Source organism: Oryctolagus cuniculus, chromosome 6 (assembly GCF_051225735.1).
Source record: "Oryctolagus cuniculus isolate XC-2025 breed Fujian yellow rabbit chromosome 6, ASM5122573v1, whole genome shotgun sequence".
Taxonomy (NCBI): Eukaryota; Metazoa; Chordata; class Mammalia; order Lagomorpha; family Leporidae; genus Oryctolagus; species Oryctolagus cuniculus.
Genome location: NC_142872.1, coordinates 155,960,052 through 155,977,116, shown reverse-complemented (window position 1 = coordinate 155,977,116; position 17,065 = coordinate 155,960,052). Strand labels below are relative to the sequence as shown.

The 17,065-nt window shown below is 39.9% G+C and overlaps 1 protein-coding gene across 35 annotated transcripts in view; it reads left to right on the top strand.

Moving 5' to 3' along the window:
* The window catches only part of CYRIB (CYFIP related Rac1 interactor B), a 166,856-nt gene that overhangs the window by 112,886 nt on the left and 36,905 nt on the right, over positions 1-17,065 (top strand). For 5 of the 35 annotated variants that reach the window (XM_089335689.1, XM_089335688.1, XM_089335690.1 and 2 more), the window contains one exon: positions 4,123-4,212. The exons of the other annotated variants lie outside the window; for them this stretch is intronic. In XM_089335689.1, the coding sequence (XP_089191815.1) occupies positions 4,178-4,212 (35 nt within the window). In that variant the 5' untranslated portion in view covers positions 4,123-4,177. The remainder of the gene's footprint in view (positions 1-4,122; positions 4,213-17,065) is intronic. 35 annotated transcript variants of the gene reach the window in all.

Below are 17,065 nucleotides of genomic sequence, written 5' to 3'. Positions count from 1 at the left end.
ACTTCAGTGGTTTAAATATACATAAACTTTTTTATTGGAAACTAGACAAGAAACACGTTGGTTTTGTACCCCCCCCCTTTTTTTTTAACTCTTAGAAGAATACTTAACAAAAATAGTAGTTACCATTAAAAAGGGTCCTGAGTGCTTAAACATTTGTAGTCCTGCAATTTTTTATTTATACAAAGTTAGTAAGTGTTTTTAAATGTAATTTTAAACATACTTTGTGTTCCTAACATAAACATGATCAGCTTAAAATCATTTCTGTGTTCTTACTAATCATTCACAAGGGATGTATTCATTTAAAGACTAGCCTCTCTCTCTCTCTCTTTTTTTTTAAAGATTTATTTAATTTATTGAAAGAGTTACGCAGAAAGAGAAGGAGAGGGAAAGAGAGAGAGGTCTTCTTCTGGCTGTTTCACTCCCCAAATGGCTCCAATGGCTGGAGCTACGCCTATCCAAGCCAGGAGCCAGGAGCTTCTGAGTCTCCCACATGGGTGCAGGGGCCCAAGGACTTTGCCATCTTCTACTGCTTTTCCAGGCCATATCGGAGAGCTGGATCAGAAGTGGAGCAGCAAGGACTTGAACCAGCACCCATATGGATGCTGGCACTGCAGGCAGCAGCTTTAACCACCTATGCCATAGTGCCGGCCCCTAGCCTGTGTTTGTATTAGAACTGATTTGACAGGGTGGTCCTTGCGAATTGTCATCACCCCACCATGTGGGAGTTCCAATACAACTGGTTTTGTGCAAAGGATGATCTATTTGATAATCTGCTGAAGCCTGTGAAACTCACCTCAGAATAATGATTCTGATTCATGACTTTATGAAGAAAAATACATAGGACTAGAAAGGAAACATGTTATATTGAAATACTGTTAACAGATATTAAAAATGCATATTTGTAGTTGAGAAAATATATGTTTCTCATGTGAGAAAATAAGCTTTAGGGCAGTTCTGTTATTGACTGTAATTTTAAATAGTCACACAGTTGTAATATGAAAATACCATTGGTTCGTATTAACAAATCTGTGGGAGTTTCTAATATTTCTGTAGTTTGTTGTGCTGCTTGTAGAAACTAAAGGGCTGCTAATTTTCATACAGAGATTAGTGAAAAGGTTCTCATCCAGATTCACTGATGACTGCATTCTCTGTGGTCCCCAGATTAAGACCTCTTGTTACTAAAAAGACGGGTAGACCTTTCTTTCTCCACCGTACTTTAATTGCTATAATTTTTTTATGTTTTATGTAACTAATCTTAAAGAAGTAGAGTAACCCATTCATTCTTTAAAAATGTTCAAATAATGTAGGCTGGATATCTATGAAATAGCTCTGAAGAAGCTATGTTTGCTGGTCAGTGGTAACAGAAACAATAGCCTGTTTTGTGGGAAAGAGAGTAGAAAGTAACTATTAAGCCTTGAAGAGTGCTTGCCTTCCAAGAACTCAGATTCTTATTAAGGAATGTAAGTAAATATTAAAAAAATCAGTATGATACCAAAAGTTTTTAACGAAAAATGCTATAAATGTATTGGGCAGAGTATATAGATAGTAAGTGCCCTGACGCTTGTGTTCTGGAAGCACCAAAAAGACAAAAGACGCGCCGGCACCGCCACTCACTAGGCTAATCATCTGCCTTGCGGCGCCGGCACACTGGGTTCTAGTCCCGGTCGGGGCGCCGGATTCTGTCCTGGTGCCCCTCTTCCAGGCCAGCTCTCTGCTGTGGCCAGGGAGTGCAGTGGAGGATGGCCCAAGTGCTTGGGCCCTGCACCCCATGGGAGACCAAGATAAGTACCTGACTCCTGCCATCGGATCAGCACGGTGCGCCAGCCATTGGAGGGTGAACCAATGGCAAAGGAAGACCTTTCTCTTTGTCTCTCTCTCACTGTCCACTCTGCCTGTCAAAAAATTAAAAAAAAAAAAAAAAAAAAAAAGACACACACAAGCAGTCACCAAGTGTTTTTAGTCCCTTCGGTGATGTGACAGTGTGCCAGCCTCAGATACGGAGGCCCTGGTATGGGCTCCCTAAGTGCCCAGGCTTGTACAGCACCTGGTCACTTACTACAGATAAAGAGAACAGAGGATCTACTGAGGTTTGGTTGATAGTTGATGTTGCTTTTGAAGGAAATCTGCTGGGTGTCTGACTTGAGTGCTTGTTGTGGTGGTGATTCTGGATTCGTTCAGTATCATGTGGCCCTGCTGTTATATTTAGGAGATGTTCTCTCTCTCTCTCTCTCTTTTTTTTTTTTTAAGATTTACTTATTTATTTGAGAGTCTGAGCCATCCATAGAGAGGAGAGGTAGAGAGAGAGGTCTTCCATCCACTAATTCACACCCCACTTGGCCACAGCAGCTGGAGGTGAGCCGATTTGAAGCCAGGAGCCAGGAGCTTCCTCTGGGTCTTCCCACGTGGGTGCAGGGGCCCAAGGACTTGGGCCATCTTCCACTGCTTTCCCAGGCCACAGCAGAGAGCTGGATCGGAAGTGGAGCATTGGGATGCTGGCACTGAAGGCGACAGCTTTACGCGCTACACCACTGCGCCAGCCCCTGGAGATATTCTCAAAAGCTGCATTGCCAGATACATGGGATTTAGCCCTCCCATCACCCTCCTCCCCCTTTTTAAACTAATTTGCTGCCTTATCCAGGTCACGAAATTTCTCTGATGTTCAATTATGGTTTCTTTTTGATAACATTAGAGGATTGAGCTGCCTGCCTTCACAAATCCTTCATTCTTCCTGGACTCAGGTTTTCTCTCCCTTTCTCCCCTTTACTTTCTTCATTTCTGTTTTCTAGCTCCCAGCAACTGTGGACATATGGTAAAATCATTCAAAGTAGTTCAGTGATTTGAGTTTTGATTTCTATGAATATTTTCTTTTTGTATGCTCTATGAAACTTTAAAAGTTAAAGTAATTAGGGGCTGATGCTGTGGCATACGGGTTAAGCCACCACCTTCAATGCCAGCATCTTGAATGGGTGCTGGTTCAAGACCCAGTTACTCTGTTCCAATCCAGCTGTCTGTTAATGCGCTAGAGAAAGCAGCAGAAGATTGCCCAAGTGCTTGAGCCCCTGATACCCACATGGGAGACCCAGAAGAAGCTCTTGGCTCCTAGCTTTGGCCTGACCCAGCCCCAGCCATTGTGGCTGTTTGGGGAGTGAATCAGTGAATGGAAGATTGCTCGCTCTCTCTCTCTCTAATTCTGCTTTTCAAGTAATAAATCAGTCTTTTTTTTTCTTAAAAAGCTTTAATAATTAGATGGCATGCTTAGTTCAAAAAAGTTTGTATTATATACTGAATTTGGTATTAATAATGGCTTCCAGAATTGATTTAAAATTCCACAATGTAAGAAAACAAATTTTTTTTTATAAATCAGCTGTTTAAAATTTTGATCAGGCCAGCGCCATGGCTCACTAGGCCAATCCTCCGCCTGCGGCACCTGCACCCTGGGTTCTAGTCCTGGTTGGGGCGCTAGATTCTGTCCCGGTTGCTCCTCTTCTAGTCCAGCTCTCTGCTGTGGCCCGGGAGTGCAGTGGAGGATGGCCCAAGTGCTTGGGCCCTGCACCTGCGTGGGAGACCAGGAGGACACACCTGGCTCCTGGCTTCAGATCGGTGCAGTGCGCCGGCTGTAGTGGCCATTTCAGGGGTGAACCAATGGAAGGAAGACCTTTCTCTTTCTCTTTCTCTCTCTCTTTCTCTCTCTCACTGTCTAACTCTGCCTGTCCAAAAAAAAAAAAAAAATTTTTTTTTTGATCAGCTTTCACAGTGTTATTTATACAAAGGTATAAGGCCTTAACATTTGAAAATAATCACAGAATATACTTTTTAAATTTACCCAGTGGTCTGTCTCTTCACCTATAATAAAATAATACTTCAAAAAGTGATATAATGAAAAAATATGTATATTAGGTTACAATTACCATCACCTTGGCAACATAGAATATAATGAGTGCCTTGCTGAATTCTGTTAAGCCTTTTAAAAGATACTGAGTTACAAATGTAGAAAGCTATTCAAGTGTGTTTTAAAATAATTTACTACTAAAAAATGTATTTATTTTTTGTTTTTGTATTCTGAATCATAGTTGGTTTATTTTCTATTTAGAAATTATGCTAGTATTAAATTGTTTCTTTCAGGAACACTTGAAATATTTCCTGCTTCTTTTTGGATCAATTATATGTACTTATATTTATGACTGTGTATAGAACTATAGTATGTCATACACGGTAAGATTTCATTCATTTATTTAGTACTTACTGCATGCAAGGCCCTCGTCTGTTGGATGTTTTTTGCATACAAAAAGTTACTCAGGGAAAAATGCTTCCATTCCCCTTACTACTTCAGCTTATAATGTTTAAGAAGGTCTACAACCACTTATAAACTGTATTCTCTTTCCAAAGCTAATCCTCACAATTTCTAGGTAGGAGATGTCACTTTTTGCATATGTGAGTATATGTATATATTCAGTGGGTAACTAACTTTGACTTCTCTGTATGTATTTGAAGATACTTACTTTAGATATTTAATGATTTATCAAGTGGCATGGGACTTGTTTGATTCTTGCTAGCCAATGAGAATTGGGGCCAATGAGGAAGAATTAACTAGGGTGTGAATTTCAGCTTAATATATTGAGTTTTGTGATTCTTGACAGCAGGCTTCGTGTCATGTTAATTGGATATCTTTACTGAAGTTTCTAAAATGTTTTATAAAAATTTACTAGAGTCTAAAATATAAGTCATGCAGAACAAAGCATTTAAGCAGCAACCAGATGGCTACTTGGATAAAAAGTTGTAGACTTGTAGACTAAGGTTAAATAGTCAAAGTTGAGTCTTGAGTTTAACTTGGATAGTCTCTTCCTGATCTGAGATTTCTCTGTTCATTGGTGATTATAAACCCATTCTGGTTTTTTTTTTTTTTTTTTTTTTTTTTTTTAAGATTTATTTATCTGAAAGGCAGAGAAGCAAAGGCAGAGAGAGAGAGAGGTCCTCCATCTGTTGGATCACTCCCCAAATGGCCACAATGGCTGGAGCTGGGCTGATCCAAAACCAGGAGCCAGAAGCTTCCTCTAGGTCTCCCTCATGGGTGCAGGGGCCCAAGGACTTGGGCCATCTTACGCTGCTTTTGCAGGCTGTAGCAGAGAGCTGAATCAGAAGTGAAGCAGCTGGAACTTCAACTGGTGCTCATATGGGATGCTGGCACGCGGCAGTGGCTTTATCTGCTATACCACAGTGCTGACCCCCAAGCCATTCTGCATAATGGCTCCATTCCTCACAGGGACTGCTAGAATTTTTTTGTTTTTTTTTTTTGACAGGCAGAGTGGACAGTGAGAGAGAGAGACAGAGAGAAAGGTCTTCCTTTGCCATTGGTTCACCCTCCAATGGCCGCCACGGCTGGCGCACTGCGGCCGGTGCACCGCGCTGATCCGATGGCAGGAGTCAGGTACTTATCCTGGTCTCCCATGGGGTGCAGGGCCCAAGCACTTGGGCTATCCTCCACTGCACTCCTGGGCCAGAGCAGAGGGCTGGCCTGGAAGAGGGGCAACCGGGACAGAATCCGGCGCCCCGACCGGGACTAGAACCCAGTGTACCTGCGCCGCAAGGCGGAGGATTAGCCTAGTGAGCCGTGGCTCCGGCCAAGGGACTGCTAGTATTAAGAAGAATGGCCAGTCTACCCAGAAAATGAAGGGATGCCTCAGAAAACACCTTATCTTTTAACTCAAATTATGATGAGAATAAAGGTAGAACAGCACATTCTAAGAAATTTGTATCCATTTCAGTTGTAATGAGACTGAAGTCTTCTGCTCCCATCTCCTTCCTCCTGTGAAATTTCTGAGGGGAAGATTCATGAACAGTATAGATTTCAGCCTTTCACTTACATAGGCCTCTTTCCCAGGAAGGCCTTGCATTTCCCCTTTGCTGTTGTATAGTGTCTGGAAGAGTTATCAGAGACCTCACTCCTGGAGGGTGTCTAAGGTGTTACGTGAAAAGGATTGGGTATGTCTCTGTAGCCCTTAATCTCCATGCACAAAAAAGAAGAATAAAAAATACTACTTCTGAGGATGCCTGTTGGTCTTAGGATCAAGATTTTAAGGATTTTGGCTTTCGTTGTTGTAACAAATAAGAAAGTTAGTTCACTGGTGGTAAATATTGTGTGAGAATAATATTTCTGTGTAAGGCAACTTTAATGTCTTAGTCATAAACCTTTTCCAACTAACCTTGTGTTTGATTTCTTTAACCTTTGTGAAGCTTCTTATTAAATGATCCATTGGTAGGTAACACGTTTACTGTAAGCTTACTACGTAGTGCCTGAAGTCATAAACTTTGTTTCATTTGACCCAAAGCCAACTCCATTTATGAGAAGCCCATGTTTAGACATTTTATTTTTTAATGAAAACTTTTTACTTTATTAAATTTGATAAATGCTTATTGAGTACTGGCTGTGTGATAGATTGTCTGCTAGCAGCTAAATTTTCAAAGATTAAAAAAAGTAGACTTCTTGTATATTTTGAAGAACTTTCCTGAAAATTCATTGAGGAAGTGACATGTTCGATTGTTTGTAAACTGTTCCAAAGGCTAGAAGGAGCCTATGTGTAAAATGGACTCGATAGCAAAACCTAGCAAAACCAAACAAGAACAGAGTGAAAAATTATAGGTCAGCCTTACTTACGAATAATTCAAAGTAAAATATTACCCACTAAATATAGGAGTATGTACAAGTACATTTTGAAATGACCAAGTAGACTTGATCCCAGGGTTACAGGGTGGCTCGGCAGTAGAAAATGAATTTATAATTACAGTATTCATAGATTTAAATGACCAAATGTTTGACATTGCAAAGATGGCAGTTCTGTTTTGTAATAATATATACATTTAATTCAAAATTCTGTCAGAAGTTTTTGTAGAACCTGACAGTAATAGCATGGGTGAATGAAGGGCCAAGAATATCTAAGGCAATTTTTGAAGAATTATTGCTTAATGAGAAATCATGGACCACAAAGAAAAGATTAAAAATTGGATAGTTGCCACAAATGATACCATAAGCAAAGTTAATACGTGTTGGAGACCAGAACAAAGTATTTGCCTGTATGTGTGCATCAAAAAATTGGTATCCAAAATTGTTAAAACTCAATTGGAAAAAAGAAATGATGGCATATCCGTCAGCATTGAATTAGGGTTTTGTATAGAGGATGGGTTATAAAAATTCTAGGAAGGTTAGAAGAACGAGAAGGGATAAGAGACAGAGGAGATAAAAGATAAATAAAAGTAAATTAATAAAATAAATAAAAGAGAGAAATTGCTGTCTTCATTAGACTGGAATTCACAGGCTTCCCCTGGTGTAATCCTGGCATTGGATATTGGGATTATCCCTACTTATGTGGATATAGTACCTCCTCCTGCTTTTTCTTACCTTTCTTCTGCCTCCTAGTGACTAACAGGAACTCATCTGGCAAAGATGTCTGAGGAATGTGATTTATCTCTCAGCCCCAGCAATACAGAGAGGTAAATGGGCTGAGAGAGAGTAAGATTAGTGGCTTGAGTGGTCAGGAAGTGAATATGCATCTCACACGTGGCCTATGAACATACACGAAGTGCACATTTTGATTGGTAGTAAAGAAAATGCAAATTCAGATATCTGAGATATTTTACAATCTAAAAATAAAAAATTGAGATTTTGGATGGGAAAGAGGGAATCTTTGACCAATGGGACAGTGAATTGATAAGAAGTACTTTGGAAAGTACTGATAAAGTTACAAGTTCCTTGTCATTTCCAGATAGCTGTTATGAAACACTCTTGTACATGGGCACAAATATATGTATTGTATTAATGTTTGTGTAAAGCATAATGTGTTGATAATATAAAATGGAAAAAAATCCTATTGTCAATGGGTGACTGAATAGTTTCTTTGAATAATTGAACAGTAAGTAGTAGCTAATATGAATGAATGTGGATACTTTTCAAAAGCTGTTGAGTGAGAAAAGTTTTCATAGAATATATATTGTTTATGCAAATTGAAAGGCAGTATAATACCATGTTAATACAAACCTTTGTAGTAAAAATTTTAAATGTTTGAAAAGGAAGCATCCTTCTATTTTTTAAGATGTATTTATTCATTTGAAGGTACAGTTACAGAGATGGAGAGGCAGAGGCAGAGAGAAGGAAGTCTTCCGTCCATTGGCTCACTTCCCAAACGTCCACAGCAGACTGAAGCCAGGAGCCAGGACTTCATCTGGGTCTTGCACGTGGGTGCAGAGGACCAAGTGCTTGGGCCACCTTTCGCAGCCTTCCTAGGCCATTAGTAGGGGCCTCAGTCGGAAAGTGGAGCAGCCAGTACTGGAACTGGCACCTATATGGGATGCTGACTTTGCAGATGGTAGTTTTACCCACTATGCCACAGCACCAGCCCCAGGAAGCATCATTTTTTTTTAATAGGTTTATTTATTTATTTGTTTTGAAAGGCAGAGTTAGAGAGGGAGAGACAGAGAGAAAGAGATGGTCCATCCACTGATTCACTCCCTAAATGGATGCAACGGCTGGAGCTGGGCTGATCTGAAAACCAGGAGCCAGGAGCTTCTTGTGGGTCTCTCACGTGAGTCTATGGACCCAAGGACTTGGCCCATCCTCTGCTGCTTTCCCAGGCACATTAGGGAGCTGGATCAGAAGTGGAATAGCTGGGACTTGAATGTTGCCCATATGAGATGCTGGCACTGAAGACAGTGCCTTAACCCCTATACCACAGCGTCTACACCCCACAGCGCCTAAACCCCCCAGGAATCATCATTTTAAGATGCTGTTTAAATAAGGAGAGGGGAGAAAAAAGTTGATTGGGGTAGATAAGTGGTTAACTACACAAAGAGAGTAGGCCACCTGAAGCAGATATAGTTGACCCTCTGTATCCACAGGTTATACATTTTGCAGATGAAACCAAGTGGGGTTCAAAAATCTTTGTAAAAATAATTTGCATCTGTATTAAACATGTAGACTTTTCTCCCTAGCAGTTATTCCCTAAATAATATAATAAAACAGCCATTTACATGACATTTGTATTAGGGATTGTAAGTAGTCTCGAGATGATTTAAAGTATAGGGAAGAATGCATGAAGGTGAGATGCAGATGCTTTGCCCTTTTATATAAGGGACTTAGACTTCTGCAGATCTGGTATCTGCACAGTGTCCTGAACCAGTCCTGTGTGGATATCAGGAGATCACTGTATGGTAAAAAAAAAAGCATTACAGCTTTCACCTGGGTGGTAGAGGATGTGACTATTCTATTTTTTGTTTTATATTTTAAGTAGTTCCTAACTAAAGAAACAGCAAACAAGATTCAGCCCTTCTGGGAAGCCTTTACTAATCTAACCAAGATTGGGCTAGGTGTCTGTTTTTCTGTGTGTTTGTAACGTCCTTTGCTTGCTCTGTGCAGAAGCATGCCACTGTCTTTTCTGACCTCTGCAATCTGTCTCAATTCCTCAAGGCCAGATACTCAGTGTCCATCATGGTAATTGGAAGACAGGTGTCAAGTAAATGTTGTTTGATCTAAAACTACCACCACTACTGCCAGGCACTGTAAACACTAGATACAGAAGCATTTAAGGCTTTATATAATGATAAAATTTTAAAAATAGATCATCCATGCTTTGTAGCATATGTACTAGATAGAAAGAATTCAGGTACTTGAATTTGAACCCAGTCTTTTTTGTTAGATATCTTTAAAATGAGTCATATGTACTCCCTAAGCATTAGTGAGTACATTTTTTCAATATTTTAAATTATTGTTACATATAAAGGATGTTGGGGTTGGCGCTGTGGCATAGTTGGCTAAGCTTCTTCTGTGATGCTAGCATCCCATAAGGGCTCCAGTTCATGTCCCTGCTGCTCCACTTATGATACAGCTCCTTGCTAAGGCACCCGGGAAAACAGGAATATGGGTGAAGTGCTTGGGCCACTGCCATCTGCATGGGAGACCCTGAAGAAGCTCTTGGCTCCTTCCTTTGGATCGGCTCAACTCGGGCATTTGGGGGAGTGATTGGATAGAAAAACTTTATCTGTAACTCGACTTCTCAAATAAATGAATAAAATCTTCTCGTTTTTTTAAATATCTAGGGGGCTGACATGTGTATGACTTAAGCCACCTCCTGTGACACAGGCCTCCCATATTGGCACTGATTGTATCGTGGGCCTCTGTACCCATGTGGAAAACTTGGAAGAAACTCCTGGCTCCTGGCTCCTGGCTCCTGGCTTTAGCTCAGCCCAGCTCCAGTCATTGGGGATATTTGGAAAGTGAACCAGTGCATGGAAGATCTCTGTCCCTCTCTCTGTATAACTCTGTGGTGTCAAATCAATCAATCAATTTTTTTTAATGTAGGTTATTTGGAAATGATCAAACCTAAAAAATAGAAGACCTCTTAAATGGTCATTTTTCCATTCAGTTATTATTTATAACCCTTGACTATATTCTCACTAAACTAGAGGGTTTTTTTTTTTTTTTTTTAAGATTGATTTATTTACTTGAAAGAGTTAGAGAGGTTTTCCATCTGTTGGTTCACTCCTCTGTTGGCTGCCACGGCCAAAGCTGTGCTGATCCGGAGCCAGGAGCTTCTTCCGGGTCTCCCATGCAGGTGCAGGGGCCCAAGGAGTTGGGCCATCTTCTACTGCTTCTCCAGGCCATAGCATAGAGCTGGATCGGAAGTGGAGCAGGCAGGACTTGAACTTGCACCCATATGGGATGCTGGCACTGCAGGTAGTGACTTGAGCCAGTACACCACAGCACCGGCCACAAGGGTTTTTTTACTTGTTAAATTTTTTATTTGGTGAAGTATTAAGCCTTATTACTATAATGTAAATTTAAAATACATTATCTCAAAAATAAAAGAGAGGGAAGGAAGGAGAGAATATTGTATTATCAGAATTGTATCTACGAATTTAGGATTATGTCTATGAATCTGTTAAAAACAAATTAAAGATAAAAGACCCTCTTAAATACACCATAACTGAGAAGCTAGAATAGCATTCAGTACTTGCTTCAGTGCTGTTGCTGAGAGTTAACCAATATACTTAATATTATTTAATAGCATCTTATATATAGCTTTCTGATTTAATTTTTTTTCATCGTTGTGTCTCCTAGTCCATCTGTGTTGTGTGTAGCTGGAGTTAATTTATTTGCACTGTATTATAGTTTATTGGGTGAACTTTATTATAGTTTACTGCACATGAAGTTTATAGGGATTGCCAAACTGTTTTCCCAAAGTGGTTATACCAGTGTACTTCGAACAAAACACTGCTGACTCTTAGATCAGTCTAATAATTTTGAAATATGCAATAAAATAAAACTCTTAAAATACCATATTTCCAGAATAATTGTTATTGTTTAATAACATTTAGTATATTGGCATATATTTATTTTGCAACATGATATATAAAGAAAATCAAAATTCAAAGCAGAATAATAAAAATGGGTGACTCTTGATAATGAAATGTGACAGTAGCCTTGTAGACAGACTTTTCTTTTTTAAAGCTGTTGACATACAGTTTATTGTTGGGACCTGCACTGTGGCAGAACAGGTTGAGCCGCTCTTGGCAACAATGGCATCCCATATCAGAGTGCTCATTTGAGACCCAGATGCTCTGCTTCCCATCCAAATAGCTGCTGATATGCCAAGGAAAGCAGTAGAGGATGGCCCAGGTGTACAGGCCCCTGCCATCCATGGGGGAGATCAGGAGTTCTGACTCTCGGCTTCAACCTGGCCCAGGCTTGGCTGTTGTGGCCATTTGGGAAGTGAACCAGCAGATGGAATATCTCTCTGTCTCTCCCTCTCTCTGTGTCTCTCGCTTTTTGAATAAATAAATCTTTATAAAATATTGTCTTGTAATTACGGGTTTCAAAATAGTATTTTTTAAAAGATTGATTTATTTGTTTGAAAGGCAGAGTTACAGAGAACCGGGGGATGGGGGGAGATGCCAGCACTGCAGGCGGTGGCTTTCCCCACCATGCCACAGTACCAGCCCCCAGTAGTATTGCCTTTAACAAAGTAAATTCAGAATACTATTTTTAACTAATTGCAATATTTTTTCAAGAGACATTTTTGTGATAGGTCCTTGTAAAATCAGTAATTTTTAGGTTGTTTTCTTGTTTTTGTTTTTTGAGAGACAGGGTTTGAGAGAGCTGCCATTCTCTGATTCACTCCTCAGAATCCATAATGGCAGGGGCTGGGCTAGGGACAAAACTGGGAGCCACGAATGCAATCCACATCTCTCACATGGGTGACAGGACCCCAATTACATGGGCCATCACTGCTATTTCCCAAGGGCTGCATTGGCAGGAAGCTGGAATCAGGAGCTGGAGCTGGAAATTAAATCCAGGCACTTTAATATGGGACATGATCATTTTAACTGCTAGGCTAAATGCTCAGTCCAGGTTCTGAAGTTTGTTATTTTTTTGCATATTTCCATCATATATTATCCTAGGTACTCCTACATTACTTACTTTGGGACTTATTAGTGACCCTACTTACATGTTTTCCTGTTCTACATTTTTAACTGATAGTAATTTGCATTGGTGAATTTTACTTTCAATGGCTGAAGGTATCAAAGTTATCAGTAATCAGAGTATCAGTAATCTCTGAATCAAACTCAAAGATGCCATGAATATTTGATGTAATACTATTTTATTGTGATTCATTTCCATGTTAGGAGCAGTATTGATCATGCTATTCATTTTATTTTTTGTGCATGCCTCGATATCCTAGTGAGTCTTTAAAATAGCTGAGATCACATTTTTCATTTTAAGATATAAAATGTATACACTAGATGTATCCACTAGATGTCAGCATAACATATAGAAGAATCATAGCCAGAGGCAATGTGAGAGATTGTCTTAAGTAAATGGATTTGCAAAAAGTCACACATTTTACAATACAAGCAAGCCTAGAAAACAGATCTCGGCAATTTTCATTCTGTTGCTCATTCATGTCCTATTTGAGTCAGAACTTCATGTAGTTTACTAGACTGGAATTTAAATATATTGGTCAGAACATCTGTGGTGAGGTTTCAGCACTGCTGTGATGATATTATAGCTGGATAGCCAGGAGTACCTTCATCCTGCTGTCAGTTACTCCCATCTCTTCCTTTATACTTCACAGAGGAGAATGAAAGGATTGCATAATTAGTAGCTAAACTAGTACTGGTAACAGTGGGTTAAATAGTTTTGGTAAGATTAAGGATTAAACTACTCTACAATTTCCCCAGTGCCAGATTCCCACCAGGAAGACAGAAACCATGGTAAGCAATTTAAAATAGAGGATTTAATTTGTGGCTTTAAAAAAAAAAAAAAAAAGGTATGTATTTTTTTATTTGAACGTCAAGAGTTACATAGATGGGGCCAGTACTGTGGTGTAGCAGGTAAAGCTGCCACCTGTTTATGCTGGCATCCTATATGGGCACCAGTTCAAGTCCCAGCTGCTCCACTTCTGATACAGCTCCCTGCTAATGTGCTTGGGAAAGCAGCAGATGATGGCCCAAGTGCTTGGGCCCCTGCACCCATGTGGGAGATCCAAATGAAGCTCCTGGCTCCTGCCTTCAGAGTTCCAGCCATTGTGGCCATTTGGGGAGTGAACCAGCAGGTGTAAGCTCTCTCTGTCTCTCTGTAACTCTACCTTTCAAGTAAAATAAACAGATTAAAAAATTACAGAAGGAAGAAGAGTTAGAGAGAAAAAGAGAGATCTTCCATCTACTGGTTCATTCCCCAAATAGGTGTTAAAGGTAGAAGCAAGAAGAGAAGTTACAGAGCCCTTAAAGTAATCCTGGCGAGAACTGATGGTGCCAAGGGCCAGGATCATGTAGCAGTGGAAGAGGTGAGATGTGTTATTTTAATGAGAAAAGTGTGTTGAGGAGGAAGTAGGCATGTGTTTATCTCAAGTCCTGATTTTTGAGGGCTGGCTAGAGAATTGACCACTGGAATTAGCAACATGAAAGTCACTGGATGGCTGTTCTAGAACAGTTTTTTTGGTGTAGAGTTGAGGCAGTATTGGAATGGGTTTAACACAGTGGAAAGAGAACAAAAGACAATGAATCTAGACAACTCTTTTTTTTTTTTTCCAACAAAATGGATGAATCTGGAAAACATCATACTTAGTGAAATAAGCCCCAAAGGGACATATGCCATATGTTCTCCCTGACCTGTGATAACTAACAGTGCACCTAAAAGGCAATCTGTATAAGTGAAATTGATACTTTGAGAAGCAATGACATGAACAGCCCTTGTCTTGACTGTTCAGGAGCACCTTAATATATATGTGTGTGTGTGTGTGTATACACACATGTGTATGTATATATACACATACACACACACACTATTTGTTGAACTCTTAATATAGAGTTAATTATATGTGTATAAACTCATTTGAAAATATATCTTGGTAAAAGAGTGGCAATAAGAGAGGGAGGAGGAAGAGGGGTGGGAGTATGGTCCCGGTAGGAAGTATCACCATGTTCCTAAAGTTGTAATTATGAAGTGTATGAAGTTTGTAACTGTCAAACTGTACAGTTGTGCATACATTCCTACAGATTTACTTCTAAGAGTAGAATTTAAAAACTTGCCGTGCGACCCCAAGTCCCCTTAAACTGGGTGGTAAAAATACCATCTTAAGTGTTAAAAGTGATCATATGGATAGGATTAAGTGTTAAAATGATCACATAAATAGGATTAAGTGGTAATTATAATAGATAGAATTAAAAAGAAGTTAATGCTCCAACATGTGAAGCAGTCCATACAGCAGACTCATAGAATGACTTTTGCTGTAAGTAGCACTCTGACCTCAGAATCAGCCCTTTAAGGCATTCTGATCTGGCTGAAAATCCTGAGGGAGCATTTCAGGCACAGAAAGCCAAGACACTGTGGCAATAAATGTCCTAGATGAAGGACTTCGCTGGGTGAGACCCCACTGGAAAGAAATGGTCATCAAAGAAGGAGGTACTTTTCTCTCAAGGGAGGAGAGAGCTTCCACTTTTCTTATGGCTTTGACTAAAGACTGATGGAGTTAGTGGATTCAGAAGGCTTGCATAGCCTAGGCAGCTCATGTCAAGAGCCTCGGGTGATCATTGACATCATACATAAAAGAGTGTTAATTGCTAAATTAACAACAAGAGTTACTATGCACTAACTCCCCATGTAAGACCTCTGTCTTCAAATGAGTTGTATTATGACAGTTAACAGTAAAACTTATTCTCCAAGATTTATTTCATTTTAACATACTAAGTGGAGGATATTCTTATGTCTCATAAATTTCAGTTATGCCTAAGTATCCAGTTCCATTGCTTGTTATTTTAGATGCTTCCTTAATTAATGATAAAACTCATTCTTAAGGACTTACTTTCTTTTAATGTATTAAATGGAAGATATTCTTATGTCTCATAAGTTACAGGATGTCTGAGTGCTTACAAAAGATGTTTCATTCTTGGGTGCTTCTTTAAAAGTAATTAAATTTGAGATGCAGTGAATTTGAAAAAATCCCTTGTCTCAACTATTGAGGAACAATTTTTTCCTTGCAAATTATTGAGCTGTTTACTTAGTATAGAGTTGGTCTTCTGTATATAAAATTAATTGGAAATGGGTCTTAGTGCAAAATGGGACTGGGAACAGGAGAGGGAGGAGGAGTAGGGGTGGGAGTGTGGGTGGGAGAGTGGGTATGACTGGAAGAATCACTGTATTCTTAAAGTTGTACTTTTGAAATGCATGAAGTTTGTATTAAATAAAAGGTTTTTTTGGGTGGGGTAAGTAACTTCGGGAATGGTTTATTTAAGAGTCTTATAAAAAGAATGGGCAGACATTTGGCATAGCAGTTAAGATGCCTACATTCCATTTAAGAGGAATCCAGCTTTGAAGGATCCAGCTTCACTCTCCATTCTAGCTTCCTAGTAGTGCATACCCCTGGAGGTTTCAGGTGATGGCTCAAGTAGTTGGGTCTCTGACATCCTCATTGGAGGCCTGGGTTGAGTTCCAGGCTCCTGGCTTCTGCCTGACCCAGATCTGGTTCTTGTAGGCATTTGAGGAGTGAATCAGCAGATAGAATATTCACCTCCATTTCAGTCTCATTCTTGCTCTCACTCTCTCATTCCCACTTCCCACTCCCTTTCTGCTTCTCAAAGAAATAGCATATGTTCCATTTTGTGCATGTGAAAACTGTTGTGAGGTCATTTCTTGGATATAAGGATGAGGAGTAGACTGTTGGAAATTGAGATCTTTTGAAATCTGTGTAATATTCACCTGGGGTTATATGGTAAGATTGCCAGGCCGAGCTGAAGATCATCTTTGTGGTCACACATTAAAAGCAGTGGCTGTTAACCAGGGGCAGTTTTGCATAATCCAGGGACATTGTTGGTTGTTACAACTAGGGGCAGGGGTGATTCAAGGTACTGAGTAGAACAGGCCCAAGATGCTGCTATACATCATACAAGGTACAGATCATCCCCTTCCCTACCCCCACAAAGAATTAAGAGTTCAGATGTTAATAAACATGCATGGTGCCAGGTTTAGGCAACTGATTTTCAATGATGTGTATATAAGCTTGCCTTCCTTCCCACTCCTGACCCACAGGTATTTATTAAATTTCTGAGTTGGGCTTGAGGAAAACTGACAGAAAAATAGTTACTCAGCTCATGATCAGTTGCTGAAGGAGTAAGTTTTGAATGATGATGTTAGAAGACCATGGGCAGTGGATGCAGCTGCTTATTTAGAAGGTTGGTAGAAAAAGCCTCTCAAGACACGCTTTAAGATGAGGCCTGAAGGAGAACAAGACACCATCCATTCCATGGGAGAATCCTGGGGACTGGCACTCAGGCATAAGAGACAGCGCTGGACCATCCCCTGAGCTCTGGAGAGCAAAGTCACAGGAAGTTCCTGGGAAGATTGAGGACACAGGGTAGGAACTATAGCACACAGCTCTGTTTCTGCTGGCTTCTGTTACTCTAGAAGGAAACTGTTTTCAAATGTTTTGTGAGAAAATGGTCTAATATATTTATCAAATGCCTTTTGTTAGCTTAAAAAAGTGTTCCACAGACTATAGGTCAGAAAGAGCATGTTCCTCTCCAG